This window comes from Argiope bruennichi, chromosome 2 (assembly GCF_947563725.1).
Source record: "Argiope bruennichi chromosome 2, qqArgBrue1.1, whole genome shotgun sequence".
Taxonomy (NCBI): Eukaryota; Metazoa; Arthropoda; class Arachnida; order Araneae; family Araneidae; genus Argiope; species Argiope bruennichi.
In genome coordinates this window covers 119,448,097-119,466,413 of record NC_079152.1, presented here as the reverse complement: position 1 = coordinate 119,466,413, position 18,317 = coordinate 119,448,097, and the positions used below count along the sequence as shown (strand labels likewise).

At 32.2% G+C, this 18,317-nt stretch overlaps 1 protein-coding gene across 2 annotated transcripts in view; it reads right to left on the bottom strand.

The window, feature by feature from the left end:
• Window positions 1–18,317, bottom strand: part of LOC129960315 (cyclic nucleotide-gated cation channel alpha-3-like) — a 121,304-nt gene that overhangs the window by 25,135 nt on the left and 77,852 nt on the right. For both annotated transcript variants that reach the window (XM_056073672.1, XM_056073682.1), the window contains exons 13-14: window positions 5,530–5,648; window positions 1,568–1,660 (exon numbers count right to left, since the gene is read on the bottom strand). In XM_056073672.1, coding sequence (XP_055929647.1) covers window positions 1,568–1,660; window positions 5,530–5,648 — 212 coding nt within the window. The remainder of the gene's footprint in view (window positions 1–1,567; window positions 1,661–5,529; window positions 5,649–18,317) is intronic.

Below are 18,317 nucleotides of genomic sequence, written 5' to 3'. Positions count from 1 at the left end.
AATTCCTCTTAATTTTTTTAGAATAATAACAACTAAACATTACGAATTTATTTTAAAAATGCAATAATTCGATACCTTATTTACTTGTATGTCATACGTATAAATGCTTAAGAGACTGCGAATCAAACCCACCCTCCCCCCAGAAATATGACTTACATGTATAATAATGGTACTAGATTTGGTTACTCACAACTAATTGATTTTATTAGAAATTTACTAACTTTCTGAAATTTTGTAAATATTCACTTAAGTTTGATCCTAAAGATTACTTTAGAATTCAAAATATTAATTTATCTGAAATTGCTATATTTTTAATCAATATCAAATTAATTTATGTAGAAAATAGTATGTTGTTTTACGCAATGAAATGACTAGTTAATATCATACTTATTAAATAAAAAGTGGCAACAATCAAATGTACACAAGGCATCATAGAAACGTTTGACTGTTTTATTGAACGTTTTTATAGTTATATTTAAATCAACACTTTGTTTAAATAATTAATGGAACTGCAAAATATTACTAGTATAGGCTTGCCGAGTCACCAAAAACTCCATTCAGTCAGAGAAAAGAATATGTTGAAGAAACAGGCATCAAACAAAGGCTTAACCGTCTCTAGATGGATAATTGCTAATACTTATCTATGTAAATTGTTATTCATATTGTTGTGTTCGTGCGTCAACAAAATTAAAATGCAGACAAATTTACTATAAAACTAAATCTTATTATATTATAGATAATATTATCAAATTTACATCAACTTATTTTGATTCAAAATTCTAGCATCGTTTTTAAACAACAAATTAAAAGTTCCAAAAATATCACTGTTGCCAATCTGAATTTTACAACTATTTACAAAATAAAATTTATAATTATGAAAATAATCGTTAGCTACTTTTAAATAAAATATTTACGATTTATGTCGCAACAATATTTTTATTTACAAAAATGGTTTTTGCAATACTAAACATTCAAAAAATTACATTTTTAATTGTATCAATTTCATTTCCGTACAGTTGTTTTATTTTTGATATGTATATTAATTTACTTTGTTTCCAGTCTGAAACAATGATATGATGAAATTCTAACTTAAGTTCCAATATAAAAACTCTCCAGCGTAAAAATTAAGCTTAAAAAATTATCTTTTTTTTTTACATTATTTCCGATGTAGGATTTCCACTTCCACTTTTATTTCACGGCATATGCATTATTTAATTTGTACCCCAGTAATTTGTAGTAGATTCATTCAAGTAAATTCATTTCTGTTTGTCGTAACAAACAACGTTAAAAAGCCATTTCATATAAATCGTTTCACTGCTAAAAGAGTCAATAATATGAGTAAAAAAGTTGGTCACCAAAGGCGGCTATATATATAAATATGACATTAACAACAATTTTAAAGAATTTTCTGCGAGCTACAAATTAATATCAAATGAAATGATGAACAAATTTAATATTGAATGAATGTTCGGCAATTTAGCTTTATTTCTTTTCTGTTTTTCATGACTATATACATATAATAAATCGCCTTTTGTGTGATGTGATATTACTTGTAGAAAAAACTTACCTGGTCCAGGTGTATTCGGCCCATTTCTTAATCTTAAGTTGAAGAGAAGCAGGAACTTTCTTATGTGTCAGATACATCTGGATGTGATCCATTCTGAAAGAAGAAGAAATACTTCATTGGAAGAAAATGAAATAAGTCCAGAACATTTACCTCACCATCCTTTCATAACTTAGATTTATAGCTAAAGTGGAAGATATTGAATTCAGAATGAATTAAGAAATTCATCTTAATTTTTGTTTTCAAGCAGTTATTAAAATAATATTATCATTCGGAATTTAAAAAGGAACTTACGAACTGACGAACGAACTGTGTTTATACGAACTGACTTCTTGATATGTTTCGTAATTCCTCGATGAGATTCATGTCGGCGATTTAGGTGGCCAAATCATTCGTTAGAGTTGCCCAGAAGGTTTCAAAACAATTGATAATAGTTGTGACCCGGTGATACGTGTGCTGTCATCCACAAAAATTCCATTGTTGTTTGGGAACATGAAGTCCGTAAATGGCTCCAAGAGGTTTCCAAATAGCTGAACATAACCATTTCCATTTAATGTACCGGTTCAGTTGAACCAGAGGACCCAGTCCATTCCATGTGAAAACAGCTCACATTATGAAGCATCATAAGGTTTCACAATGCCTTGTTGACAACTTGGGTCCATGGCTTCGTGGGATCTGCGCAACACTCGAAACCACTCAGCAACTAAAATCGTGACTCATTTGACCGAGCCACGTTTTCCAGTCGTCTAGGGTCCAACAGATCTGGTCATGACCCTAGGAGAGACGCTGCAGGCATGTTGTGCTGTTAGTAAAGGTCCTCGAGCCGGTCGTCTGCTTCCCATAGCCCATTAAACCCAAATTTCGCCACACTGTCCTAAAAAGGACACGTCCGTCATTCATCCCATATTGATTCGAAACGGCTTCATTGCTTAATGAAGCTATTTCAGGCAGTTCTGCCTACCTATTAACTCTGAGAATTCTACGCACATGTCGCTGGTCTCAGTCAAGCTATCGACCACTGCGTTTTCCATGGTGGGAAGTTATTCCTGAAATAAGATATTTTCGACTCACTCTTGACATTGCGGATCTCGGAATGTTGAATTCCCTAATGATTTCGAAATGGAAGGCCCCATGCGTCTAGCTGCAACCATCATTCCACTTTCAAAGTCTCTTAATTCCCGTCGTGCAACCATAATTATGGCAGAAACCTTTCCACTTGAATCACTTGAACACAAATGAAAGATCTGTCATTGCACTTGCCATTTATACATTTCACACGAGCTACTACTACTATCTGTATATTTGCATTTGTCACCTCAGTGTATATTTCATAATTAGCGTTCATTAATACCGTACAATAATTCGCGGCTTCTATGGTCCTCGATTTAATACGGAAGAAGGGGGATAAGGTCTCTATTGCAAGAAAGATTCGAGAATACCATTCCTGCTGGTTTGAAAAGCTTTTATTGATTTACTATCCGCCTTCGATGACGAGCTGTTTATCCACTGCATTGATAGCATTAATTTAGTTACTCAATAAACTTTGATGAGATATATTTGTAATACCAAATGAATGAATTATTTTAAATTATATTTGCACATTAAATATAGAGCATCCTGATTGATTGGCTACATTAGCGAAATGGTGATAGAGATTTGCGAAATTGATCTAACTATTTAGGATGGTGGTTGTGTGAAATTTATTTTGTATATTATATAATTTATATTTTAGTTTGCATATTATATATCTCATATTTTATTTTAAATATTATATAATTGTTGTATACTATTTTGTATGAATTATGTTTTAAATCTCGAAAATTGAAGGTTTTTGAGGGATAGGTGGACATTTTTGCCTTATATAAATATCATGAGCTAAGGATTTCCGTATTAGGTGCAGTGGTTAAAATTTGTGGATTAATTCTTTGGTTCTATCAATTATTTTAGATATATTTTTCTCGTCATTTATTTTACATTCAAGCGATTTTTATATGATCAATGAATTCAGAAACCGAAATTCTTTAGAAAATAATATTTCCCATATGTTTATTTAGAATTTTTAAAACTAACTGTCATGTATTATGAAACAGTTCATCATTAAAAATAAACTTAATTATATATTTTTCAAAATGTCGTTATGAATAAGATTCCCAGAATTTCAGACTTCTTTGCTAAACGAAATTCATCGAAATATTTACACAATCATCATCTCTGATATTAAAAAGTTTCTTATTATTATGAAAATTATTATTTTATAATATGAGCAAACAAATATCGAAAATTAAAAGATTTTAATCAACATAATAAAATCCATACGCTTTGATTTCTTCATGATTATAAAAATGATTCTTTTCTCACAATTTCACATGATCGTTAAAAAAAATGCAGTTTTGCAATTGACATATTTCTTAATATGCCAGTACCCTGAAATTATGTACAGCTGCGTGCTCTCAATACAAATTCTATATTTATTATTTTCAGTTCTTAATAAGCATTTGATTGCTTCTTAAAGAGTAAAAAATAATAAAAATAAATATTTTTTAAATTTTTTTTTATAATTTTTAAACTGGAAATCAAAACAGAAACCATAAAAGAAATTGAAAATCATCGTGAGGTTCTGAAAATATCGTAAATTAATATCATAAAAAAGAATGATATTGATTACTAGGAAAATTAATATCATAAAAAAGATAACTTCTAAATATTCACAGTTCTTATTTTCTTAGAATATTTTTATCATCATCTGGTGTTTTACTATTTCAGTTTAAAGTTCCAGATTTTTGTGAAATTTTTAAATTGCTTTTTTTATAACATTTCCTATTATAATGATATTCATAAAATGAATTCCAAAAAAAAAATTCGGCAGATTTTTGTTGATTATCGTCTTTAGAACAAATCAATTACTCTTTTTAACATATAGAGCTCTCACTAAAGTCTTTCTAAATTAATTTTAGAACTGCGATAACTATTGTCACAAATTTGGTGACCATGTAGAATAGCGTGATCATGTCTTACAAGGTGAGATTTGTTACAGCGCCACCTAGTAGTACTAAATGGAGTTAGCATTCGTATCTTCAAAACAGTACAAGATATAGGTGTGTGTGTGGGGGGGGGGTTCAATTACAAAAATGTAGAGCTTTATGGTTTATTATGAAAAGACACCTTAAGAAGGACAGTATTAGAAAAAAACATGTAATGCATGCTTAATTGCAATTTTTCAGGCTCTCGCTAAATGACTCGCTATAGTAGGTGGGGGGGGGCACCATCTTTTGCAAAAATGATTCCAGATTTGTATTGCATAACTGATGGTGAACATTTCGAACACACCGAAAATAAAAGCATCTGTTGATAACTAATTATTCTGTTTTATTTATAATGCTTTTCTTTTATAAGTGGGATGGAAATTGCTACCAAACAAATGCGCGTTTTACTCATTTTGTTGTTAGCCTTTTCGCGCTCAAGGTGCCTTTTCGTATTAAATCGAAGATGCTCTACAATTTCGCTAGTGACTTTTGCCCGTATCCTGTTCTGCTTTCAAGATAGGAACACTAGCTCGATTGTTTGCCGCCATATGGTGGCAAACAATCAAGTTAATCAAAGGTTTTGATATTACAATTGCTTACAAGTAAAGGCTAAAAAGTGATATTTCAATTCCTATAAAAGATCGCTTTTTAATCTATTTATGTAATATTTCATTACAGAAAGTGGCTTTCTCTTTTACAGCGAAAAGAAAATCTATTTTCGTCATCCAACTTTTTACTTTTACCTTTCTGCACAAAATAAAGATATATTTTTAAAAACTTTTTTCTGTTTTAATTATTATGTTGTGCTATTAATGCTACAAACTTACTAAGCAATTTGAATTAATCCCCTCGTATATATACTTCTGCTTGCTTCAACATTTATATACTTTAAATACCTGATACACTGAAAAGATATTGGACATAGAACAAATTATTTTTTACCTGGCTTGAAATTCTTGCCTGTTGGCATTCATACTGGAAATGACGTCTCCCACATTTCCCATAACAGTGGCAAAAACGAACACACCAATCATGAAGATAAGACCGGTAAATATGTACTCCTACAAATTTTACAAAAATGAATAAAAACGTATAATCTGGCCTCACAATCTGTAATTTCACACACACACGCGCGCGCACGCACACACGCACACACGCACACACACACACACACAAACAAACAAATAAAAAAAATGAAGTAGAAAAGGAGTAATTAAAAAAAATATTGTTTACTAGGGGTTCCGCTCCCCTGTTCACTAGGGGGCCCACCCCTGCTCGCCAACCCCGAAAAACTACTAATGCAGTTCCTCTCGGATCGCTTCGCTAGCTCGCCACCTACTAAACCACTTTAGTAGGTCTAACAACAAATATATTTAGATTCAATTTATTCCTTAATGTGATAAAACAATGAAAAAAATTTACAGTAAAAAGTACACTCTCAAAAATCACCTGCATCAAAGTTCTTTGTAAACATAAATAACCTTTCAGTTAAATAACTATATACATCCACCAAACTATATCTGGTCTATCCTCTGGGCGTTGTGGTTCTTTCAGCACATTTAAAATATCCATCTATGTTGGGTTAAGGGCTAACAAATAAGTCAGTTCGACCAAATTTTCTGACCATTGCCATTGCATCTTGGTAATTTTGAAGTATATGGCGAGGGCTTCCTTGAAATGTAGGTGGAAGTATAATCAGTTTTCCTGTACGTACACCCTGATTCAATGCTCGAGAATTTAATGCATCTAATAGCCCCTTGTAATGTTCAGGGTTTGTCCTTGTGCTTTATTAATTGTCATACTATAAGCAAAACGAATCGGAAACTGCTTTCATTTAAATTTAAATGGCATATTGCTGTTAGAAGGTATAATGGGTATCCGTGGTATAAAATAAGTTTCCTCATTTAAAGAACTAATGCATTTTGCCTCTATATTTCTAGTCTCCATGAAAACCATTCGGATATTTGTAATAGGATTTTCTTCAATTATACGATGCATCTGCAAGTAACAATCAATGAACGGATTGAAAAAATTTTCAAAAAAAATTTGTCTGTTTTTTGACCGTTAATATTTTTGTTGAAAATTTTTTCACACCGATGCAAGAATAGCGTTCCCTCGAAATCTTATCAAACCGCGTGTTGATGTTCCCGGGCAAAGTCGGAACGTTGCCAAACGGCGATTAACAAATTCGGTTGATTTTGCGTCCACGTAAACGTTTTTTTATATATAGATAGGTTGTTTCACGTTTTGCTCATTGTTTCATGATAAGTTAGAAATTAAACTCTATTCATTAAATCGAAATTTATATTGTTACGAAATTTTCCGGGGTTCGTTTGGATAGTGGGAGTTATATGGTGTGGAGAACACTCAATCAGCAGGCGGCAGTAGAAAATGAAACAACGACGTTTATTTACACGAAGACACACAGGACAACACAAAGACGGCAACTATATACAGCACAGAAGACGATTATCTTCAGCCGAGACGTGCAGCATACAAGAGATTCTACTCCGATAGTCAATGGAAGACGAGTTCTTCACCGTCGCTTCCGACTACTCTTCGACTTCACTGGTCCACGACTCAATTCACCGTCGTTCACTACTACTCTGCTCTGCTCTGTCGCTTCCGACTTCTCCTCAATGCACCACTGCCCGGCAGCTGCGGGTGCTTCCTTTTATAGGTCTCAGGAGGCGGGGCCAGAAGCCTGTCAACCAATCAGGAACGTTCGAGGCGTATCTCCGTTCCTACTGGATGGATCGGGAAAATTCTCGATGTTTCGGGTATAATTTATTTTGGCGCCAAATTCGCCAAATTCGTCGCCAAGTCGCCAAGTTTGTCGCCAAGCTCTGGGACCTCCCATGGAACCAACTATGCTGGAAAGCCGCATTGCAGATTCGTAACAATATATCTCCGTAGCTTAAAATATGGATTAAAACGATTCGAAATCTTATTTAATCGGCGTTTGAATATTGAAATCTTGGCAGATTATTTCGATCGAATTAATTTTTAATAATGGAAGAAAATATGGATATCTTATCCCATATTACTTTGCACGAATGTAAATATACTCGATCTTCCATATATTTATCAAAATATAACCATCAGCCCATCACAAATCATGATGAAATTACATCTTGTATATGTATTCATCAAATGGGAACAAATCATGTGATCAATAAATGAGATGCCTCATGATTTGGCTTCATTCAATGAATGTTTCTCCAATTATATTTCATTTAACACTCTATTAGAAATTGACACCGAAAATTAATTCCATTGGAAAAACGGAGAATCTGCCACCATATTATTATGGGATAGCTGTAGTCATTTCTACACAGAGCAATTTTTATAAATATTTGCAGACTGAAATGGAATTCTCAAAGACAAAACATCGATTTTGTTTGTTTATTGCATCATGTACTTCTGTCTGGCTGTATTGCTATGTAATATGCTTTTATATTTTAATAATTCTTCCTTATTTAATGTATTGCATAGTTCCTTTTCATTGCTTTCTAGAATGTCATATTGCCTTTTATTGAAGGAAAAATATTCTGTTAGCTGTATTGCCATTTATTTCACATTTTGTGTATATGTAGTATGTCTTTATGAATGACGATCACTATATCAATGAATTTTCTTTTATATCAATATCTACTTGTTTATACTTACATCTATTTATCTATATATTAGGGTCAATTTTATTACCAATTATTTACCTTTCCATCACAGGACTGTTAAATCACGTGTTATTTCTTTTGTTTGCAGGCCGATACAGCAGGATGCCATTGATGATGACGTGTTTTATTATAAACTAGCCGCCTTTGGCGACCAGCCGGTTCGCCAATCTTAATGTTCGTTAAAATTTTAATAATTAAATATTTTATGCAATTTCTACTTTAATAGCTTCTTCATCAAAATATTTTAAAACTTCAAATTTTGATTATCATATAATTCATTCATAATATTATAAAGGTCTTCAGTCATAACGTAATATGTATCTCTCTCATTTTCTGTTAGCACCCGTAGAATTTATGCTTTAAATTAAAGTGGAAAGAATTTATCTTCAATTAATATAATAATATTTTTTACTGAAACAAAGCATTTTTTTATAATCTGATTACTGAAAAGAGAGTCACTCAGCGTTTAAACTTTATGGGCACTAAAAAATATCTTTTTTAATTTATGTAATATCTCAAGAGTTGGTCAACAAAATTTTCTTAGATTCCTTATGAGCAGATCGATTAATTAACAATGTTTAAATTTAAATGCATCAAACACTAAGAAAATAAAACGAATCGTTTAAAATAAACGGTTGAAAACAGGTTTTAAAAAAACTACTTAAAAAACGATGTACTTAAAACTATAAGCATAAAAAAAAATATATATAACTAACATAAATACAATTTACTTACAAAAGCATGCAACTAACCCAAAAATAATTGAAATCATCCATTGATAACGTTGTCATGGCAACAATCAGAACAGAATGCGCATGCGTGAATTTTCTTCGCCGGTTACGTAACGCAAATACGTGATTTTTTTCTACGTCAGTTGGGGTAACGCTATGCGGATTAGAAATTTTTAATTTTCTTTATTCTGTTTTATTTTAAATCAAGAGTACTTCAGAATGAATCTGAAAGATTGATTCATTAACAATGTTTAATTTTAAATGCATCAAACGTTAAGAAAATAAACAGAACGGATTGAAATAATCCGCCGAAAAATTTTAACCCTAGCCTCATTACTGTTGGGAGAAAAAAAAAAACTGAAGCCTTTCTCGTTTGGCGCTGGGGATAATGGAAGATTTTTTTGGCGGAAAAGTTGGCGGTGGGGAAAATCGAAGATTTTTTTGGCGGGAAAGTTAGTTTTTAATTAATAATTAAAATTCTAATTAAGAATTCGAAAAAAGAAACCCCAGGTGCACATTCCCAACCTCCAAGGTATACATGTACCAAATTTGGTAGCTGGATGTCAAACGGTCTGGCCTGTAGAGCGCCAACACACACACACACACACACATTGAGCTTTATTATAAGTACTAGCCGCCTTTGGCGACCAGCCGGTTCGCCAATCTTAATGTTCGTTTAAATTTTAATAATTAAATAGGTTGAACCGGAGTTTAACCCCCTTCTTCGCCAAGTTGCGATAACGCTCCAAAGCTGGCAATCTTTATTATGCACTATAATTGAACATCTACTCCTTTGCTTTCGGTCGAGTCTATGGTGCAACAGTTAATTCATGTGATTGACAAAGGTGAAAAAATTAAATCTCCATCCAGGAAGAAAAAAGCTTTACTTAATGCTTCGAAAAACTTCGCTAGTTCTACTAGTCAACCCATGCAATGGGACGCTGGTGGCCCTGCTGGGACTTCGGATTAATAATCTTTTTTTTTGCGCTTTGTTTCCTTTTTGCTGTTTTATGTTTCCTCTCCCACTTTACTGCTTGTTATTTGTTTCTCTTCTTTACAAAGCGCTGCTTCAATTTTATCTTTCCCAAATGCTTGGGGTTTTTTTTTTTTTTGGTTTTTTTTTTTTTTTGTGTGTGTGTACGTCACCCCGGTGTTTGGTTGACCTCTTGCAGAGTTTGCAGATTGCTTTTTCCTTTTCTGTTGGTTTAATTTATTAGGATGCGTTTTGTTCAGTGGAATTGCCGTAGTATTAGGAATAAAAAAATCTGGCTTGGTATTCCTCCCTTCTCAATTTCAGATTTCTGGATTTTTCAAGAAACTTTTCTTTATGCTGAAGAAGATTTTAGTTTCTATAAAAAAAGGGTTTTTAGATCTCACAGGGAAGGCAGACTGGGAGGGGGCCTTTTAATTGGAATCCCCGATCATTTGTCGGCATACATAATCCCTTACGATGTACCTCAAAATTCGGACGTGGAAATACTCACCGTTAAAATCATTACAGCTTCTCTAAACTTTTGTATAGTAAACATTTACGCTCCTACAGGTTTTGACATTGAAATTTTCGGAAACTTTTTTAACTCACTTTCTGAACCAACGTTCATCTTTGGTGACTTTAATTTACATCACCCTTTTTGGGGCTCAACCACTTCTTCCAGACTCAGCAACAATTTTGTCGATTGGTTAACGGATTCAAATTTTGTCATTTTAAATACTTCGAACCCGACGCACATTACTCCTGCAGGTAACCAATCACTTCTGGATCTTACCCTTTGTTCCAAATCACTCTTCTGTAGCTCAGATTGTTTTGTTGCTGAATCATCTTTTGATAGCGACCATTTCCCCATAATTTCCACCTGCAAAGTTTTACACAACAAACAAAGGTTCCTCACAGAAATTAAATGGCAATCTATTCTTTTTCAATCGGAAAAAATTTTTGAAGATACAAATCTTAACCTAGACTCAGTTTCATCAAACATTTCAGAAATCATATCCAATAATACTAGAAAAATACCTTTGAATAACAAACAATACCCACCCTGGTGGGATAAAACCTGTCACAAACTTTACAACCTTAAAATCATATATCGGAAGAAAGCATTAAAATGCATATCAACTAAATTTTGGATTCTTCACAAAAAATTCGCAAGCAGATTCAAATTTTATAGTAAACAAGCAAAACAAAAATTTTGGGATAATTTATGTAATAGTGCAAGAAATCCTCGTTTATTTTATTCTATCTTAAGAAAACTGAATCAGCAATATGAAGATAATAACTCCTTCAACACCATTTCTGTTAACAATTCTTTTATCACAAACCCATTCGTGCAAAGTAATCTGTTCGCAGAATTTTATGCCAACAATTCCAGTACTCACGAGCCATTACCAATCCAGTTTACGGACAATCAGGAAAGCGAATTAAACGGAGCACTTCAAATGGAAGAATTACAATTCGCAATTAAAAAATCAAAAACTACAACCCCAGGTCCAGACAATATTCCCGCATCCTTTTTCAAAAAACTTAACAAAAATGCAAATTATTACATCCTTCAATTATTTCAACAGATTTTTAACACAGCATATGTTCCCAAAACATGGAAACATGCACTTATTATTCCCATTCCAAAACCAAATAAAGACAAGCTTCAGATAACATCATATAGGCCAATAGCTCTAACATCTGTTTTTTCCAAAATCTTTGAACGTATCTTATGTAAAAGAATTACTGATTTTCTTACAAAGAACAAAAAACTTCATCCAAAACAATTTGGTTTTTTACCATACAAGGACAATAGGGCAGCCACTTACTCATTATATTACAGCATTTCAAAAGCAAAGAGGGAAAAAAAACATTTCATTGGTATTAGTCTCGACATCGCAAAAGCTTATGATTCGGTTTATATTGACGGATTGATATATAAATGCTTGGAATTGGGCATCTGCGGGAAGATATGCGCTTGGTTGCATCAATTCCTTAGTCACCGTTCGTTTCAAGTGCGATGGAGACAAACACTCTCCGACATAAGAATTACAAACAAAGGATTAGCACAAGGTAGTGTCCTCTCGCCAATCTTATGGGCAATTTTTATATCGGATTTTTTTGAAACTCTTGAAAATGAAGTTGATTGTTTGATCTTTGCGGACGACATATTTATATTTTGCTCGCATCAGTCTATTGAACTTATTGCTAAGAAATTACAAAAAACAATGGAAAACGTACATCAATGGTGTACGTATTGGAAGCTTTCAGTTAATGCAGAGAAAAGTTACATAGCCGATCTTTCAAACAAAATTAATTTTACCCACCCAAATATCTCACTAGCAGGAACGAACATCCAATGGAAAAACTCAATTACATTCCTCGGAATTCCTTTTTCAAAAAGAAATCAAAACGGATCGATCTTAAATAAAATTAAAAATAAAGCTTTAAAAAAAATCAACGCATTAAAGGGTTTTGCATATAAACATTATGGCCCAAGAACAAAAGATTTAATCACAATCACAGACAATAGCATTTGCAGCTTATTCTTTTACGCCAGTCCCATTATCAACAAATTTCCAGAAACTCACATGAAAGCATGTAACATTATTCAGACCAAAGCACTTCGCATTGCACTTGGTGTTCCACAGTGGACACCAAATAAAGCTCTCCTTTACATCTCCAATCAGGAAATTCTCAGTGAAAAAATCAAACGTTTATCCTTACAATTTCTCATTAAGCAGATTTCTATCAGTTCCTTCTCCGCCATCTACAAATTAGATTTAGAACATTTCAATCTTGCTCTTATTGAACAGGACAAAATTTTTCTGGATAAAATTTTTTCTGATCTAAACATTAATTGGAATCGCATTATTTCTGATCAACATTTTTTGCAACTTCCAAGAGAAAATTGCAGTATTATTATTTCAAAATACCCTTTTCAAAACAAATCTCTCCCACACTCAGCTATTAATGGCAGTTTTCAAGAAACGCTTCAAAAGGACTTCAAACAATGTTTCATTATCGCAACTGATGCATCGAAATCGCAAAACTTAACTTCAATCGCCGGCATTTCGGATCTGTCTCAATTTGCTTTTCGAACCCACAACATCAATTCAATTTTTACAGCTGAAGCTCTTGCAATTTACCAGGCTCTGGACTATCTTTCCGTTCCTGAGAAACATTTACTTCTTCTTACAGATAGTCTTTCAGTTCTTACAGCACTTCAAAAATTTTCATATAAATCCCCATCCATTATTCATAAAATTGTGGCCAAAATTGTGGAAAAATCTCAGATTAACCAACATATTACTTTTCTTTGGATCCCAGGGCATTCGACAATTTTATGGAATGAAAAAGCGGACTTGATCGCAAAATCAGTTACAGAAATCAGCCCATGCATTGAATGGATCGCATCGGAAGACATCATCTCACGCATCAAACAAATCTCAAAAAGAAAAACAACAGACAGCTATAGACAGAGCAAATATTACGAAATTCTTGGTGAAATTCCAGACATAAAAAATATTGCTAAATGGACAAGAAATAGAAGAGAAGACATCATTTGCGCTAGAATATCTACCAAAACACTCATTACACCTGGCCTTCTACATCGTTTTAACCTGTCGAATGAACCAAATTGCGAAACATGCCACTCTTTGAATAATTTGGATCATATCTTACTGCACTGCCGAAAATACTCAAGCGTAAGACGTTGCCTGTGGTCGAAGTTGGGCCTCAACTCTCTTTCAAGCTGTAATTTCAAACAACTCACGAGCAAAGCATTTGCAGATAAACTCTCTCTCCATATTTTCCTTCAACACTTGAAATTTTTTGATATTTATTGATTGAAGATATTGTTGAACGCTGGGATGACAGCCTTTGTAGCTAAAAATCCCTAAATCCCCCTCATTCAAACAAACAAACAAATCCTTTGCTTTTGAACATTTCGCAAGGTCGTTGTTGGCGATTTTTAAAAATTGCTCCAAGCAGGAGGTTAAACTCCGGTCGTACCATTAAATATTTTACGCAATTCCAACTTTAATAGATTCTTCGGCAAAATATTTTAAAACTTCAAATTTTGATAGTCATATAATTCATTCATACTATTATAAGGGCCTTCAGTCATAGCCTGATATGTATCTCTCTCATTTTCTGTTACCCCTCGTAGAAATAATGCTTTAAATTAAAGTGTAAAGGATTAATCTGCAATTAATATAATAATATTTTTTACTGAAACAAAGCATTTTTTTAATACTATGATTACTGATAATAGAGTCACTGAGCGTTTAGACTTTATGGGCACTAAAGAATATCTTTCTTAATTTATGTAATATCTCAAGAATTTGTCAACAAAAATTTCTCAGATTCATCATGAACAGATCGATTCATTAACAATGTTTAATTTTAAATGCATCAAATACTAAAAAAATAAAATGAATCGTTTAAAATAATCGGTCTAAAACAGGTTTAAAAAAATATTTAAAAAACGATGTACTTAAAACTATAAGCATATACAAAAAAGTATATAACTAACATAAATACAATTTACTTAAAAAAGCATGCAACTAACCTAAAAATATTTTAAATCATCCGTTGGTTGCCATGTCAACAGTCAGAAAACAATGCGCATGCGTGAATTTTCTTCGCCAGTTACGTTAACGCAAGTGCGTGAATTTTTCTACGCCAGTTGGGGTAACGCTATGCAGATTATACATTTTTAATTTCCTTTATTCTGTGTTATTTTAATTCAAAAGTACTTCAGAATGAATGTGAAACATGGATTAATTAACAACGTTTAATTTTAAATGCATAAAACATTAAGAAAATAAACAGAATCGTTTGAAATAATCCGCCGAAAAATGTTAACCCTAGCCTCAATTCTGTTGGGAGAAAAAAATAACTGAAAGTTGGCGGTGGGGAAAATGGAAGATTTTTTTGGCGGAAAAGTTGGCGGTGGGGAAAGTGGAAGATTTTTTTGGTGGAAAAGTTAGTTTTTGACTAATAATTAAAATTCTAATTAAAATTTCAAAAAAAGGGACCCCAGGTGCACATTTCCGACCTCTAAGGTATACATGTACCAAATTTGATAGCTGTATGTCAAATGACCTGACCTGTAGAGCGCCAACACACACACACACAAACATTGAGCTTTATTATAAGTATAGATATAGATGAAGTACAGTAAGAATAGAAAAACGCATGGGCGATAAAAAGGATGAAAAAAAAAAAGCTGTTTACAGGAAAATAAACAAACGTTTTTAATTTTTTTAACAAAGCTTGTTTGAAGAAGATATTTCTTTGAAATTTCATCTCAAGGATCTCAAACAATTATTCAACACTATCTTAAGATTTTAAGAACGAAGGGCTTAAAAATTCTATGATATGCATATAAATACCAGTATTTCACATATGATTTTTAAAAATATGTTAATTTTCAATATTCCTCTCGTGCGTAGCATTAAAATAAAATATTTTGGCATCGGTATTGCGAAATGTTCCTTTTCTCTTTGGCTTCAAACAAATTATTTATTAAAATTATTAAAAAAATAATTACAAATTATTATAATTATTACAAATTATTACAAAAAAAATCACTTGCATTTCAGATTTGAAACTGCGGTCAAAATAAAGGAGTGTTTACAAATTTCATTCTGATGATAAATTATTTAAATACTGATGATAAATCATCGTATTATCTTCCTGCCTTTTTAGACAATATTTTAAACTGAAATATTTCGCTATTATTTGAAGTTCAGAACTAATTATAAGTAGTTCTACTTAAAACCGACCAGCAAATTTTGTAAGCAACAAAGCATCTAAAATTTGAATTAGTTATCCAGGATTATATATATATATATATATATATATATATATATATATATATATATATATATATATATATATATATTCGTTAAAATAATTCGCATATAAATATTTTTATAAGATCTCTTGAGTGCATTTTTTAAAGTACTTCAGCAAAAACAGTATATCATCAATATTTTAACCAATGATTGTAGCTGGTACTATCTATCAGTCATATTTGCTTATCTATATTGCTCGGCGCTGCGGAAATCCGCAGTCGATTAAATTCCAGTTTGCAACCCCGTCTCTTTAGTTTAATATCGATTATCCTATTTCATCACATGAATTATAGATGGCTTAGCTTTACATTTCCGCTTAGTCCAGCTGTTTGATTTAAGAGGGCAATTCAAAAGCGAATACACATTTCTGAGTTAATTTACGTATCATAAAGCTTATCGATAACACTCCTATTCTTAATAAAGATCCTATTAGTGTACATTATTCTTCAAAATATTCCCATTTTGAGCATGGATTAATCTTATGTTTGTGAAGCACTTGACCTAGTTTTCGCAACTATCGATAAGCGTGCATTAAGTCGTCGATTTAATCTATATTCCAGATGTTTGAATCATTCGCAACCCCACCTTTTGCAAGTTTAATTCAAATTAGCTCATAAGGCTTGGCTGTTAATGGCTTGGTACATAAAAGGCGGTTTAATAGGAATATACCATTATCTGGAATTATATAGAGTACGAAACAAAATGAACAGTAAAATGAGTTTTGCTGCTGCCTTATATGAATTTCTTTTTTCTTTTCTATTTTATGGTGTACAAAATATAGAGAGATTATTGTAATCGTCGAAAAATTTGAACTCAAGACATTAGTGAATCTCCATGGTTCTGAACTCTTCGATTTCCGAATATGCATTTTTTAATATTATTTCTGAGAACACTATATCTCAAAAATGCATTGAGCTAAGGAGGATGAAATTTGGTGTATGAACTTCAAGTTTCATTTATAGATTTCTTTCGAATTTTGAAAGAAACCCATTCAAAGAATGTGTCTGCCTTGCTGCTCGAATGAAAGTGAAAAGCGACAACAACAAATCAAACTAGATAGATAAAATTTGGTACAGAAGTTTAGCATCTAGATTGTAAATACTTAACAAATTTTAAACCAAATCTGTCTAAAGGTTGCTTGTTTATCGGTCTGCAAACGCAATAAATAATAAATGCAACGATTTAAATCAATGAAATTCTGCATGAGGTTTTGTGATTACTATTGTAGTTTCGTATCAAATTTTGATTTCAATCGTTCGAAGAAAAGGCATAAAATAATATTAGAACAATAGATTGCGCAAAAATTCTAAATTCGCGCCAAATACCATAATTTTTTTAACTATTGTTCCCCAATGTAATGACAGCGAATCGCATTTTTGCCCTAGGTCCACAGTTTCATGTGGAAGTAGCAGAAAAAGACATTTTAATAGAATTTATGAGAAAATTTTGAAGAGACCATTTCCGCTTGTTTATATCCATGAAAACTGTACTATTACGTGCAAGAAAATGAAAAGAATATGAACATTGAGTAATCAATGTGATTATTTTAAAAACTTCCGTACCACTAACTAACGTTAACTATTATACATTTTAAAATTCTTATTTATTTCTCATTTTTAATGACAACAAGTTGCTTTATCCAATGTTACATTTTCTGAGATTATTGCTCTATATTTTCACATGATAATGCTTATATTCTGATATTATCTATAACCCGCATTCCCTTTCAGCATCCCACCACCAAAACTATATATGTATGCCAAATTTGGTAACTGTTTATCAAACGATCCGATCTGTAAAGTGTCAACACATTCATACAAATACATGCACACATACATAAACTAATGTACACATACACACATGCACTTTCATCTTTATTATTAGTAGAAATCTTCAATCTAATGTAAAATTTTGTATAATTTTTCTGAAAAAAAAATGTTTTTTTTGTTTAATTATTTTATTTATTATTAAATTGCAAGAGAATATGGCAATGTAAAGAAATATGGCGAATTTTATTTTACATGCTGATTGGCGATGAAAATCGTAATCCTACTTGCAAGTTTGATGCGGAAAGATGAGATCACCATCTGACCCAAAAAATTCATACAATTAGTTAATCAGGAGAACAATGTGAATATTTTATAATTTCTCTATTCCTTATTTCTTTCCTGAATAAATGTAACATAACTGAAGACAGCGTTATACATGGAAACTCTCACGGGAAATCTCTAAATGTGTTCTAGGCAAATATCCATTCTTTATTCATAATACTAATTCATTTAATTGACAACCGAATGCATTTGCCGTCGTATCCTATTGTTTAGAAATAGAACACAGCATCTACGTAATATGAAACTAGAGGCGATAATATAACTAGAAAGAATCTGCATATGGAAGTATCCCTTTTTCTTTTCCATTAGTATTTTTTTGCATACGAATCATTCGGGGAGACTGTAGTAATCTTAAAAGAATTCGATTTTAA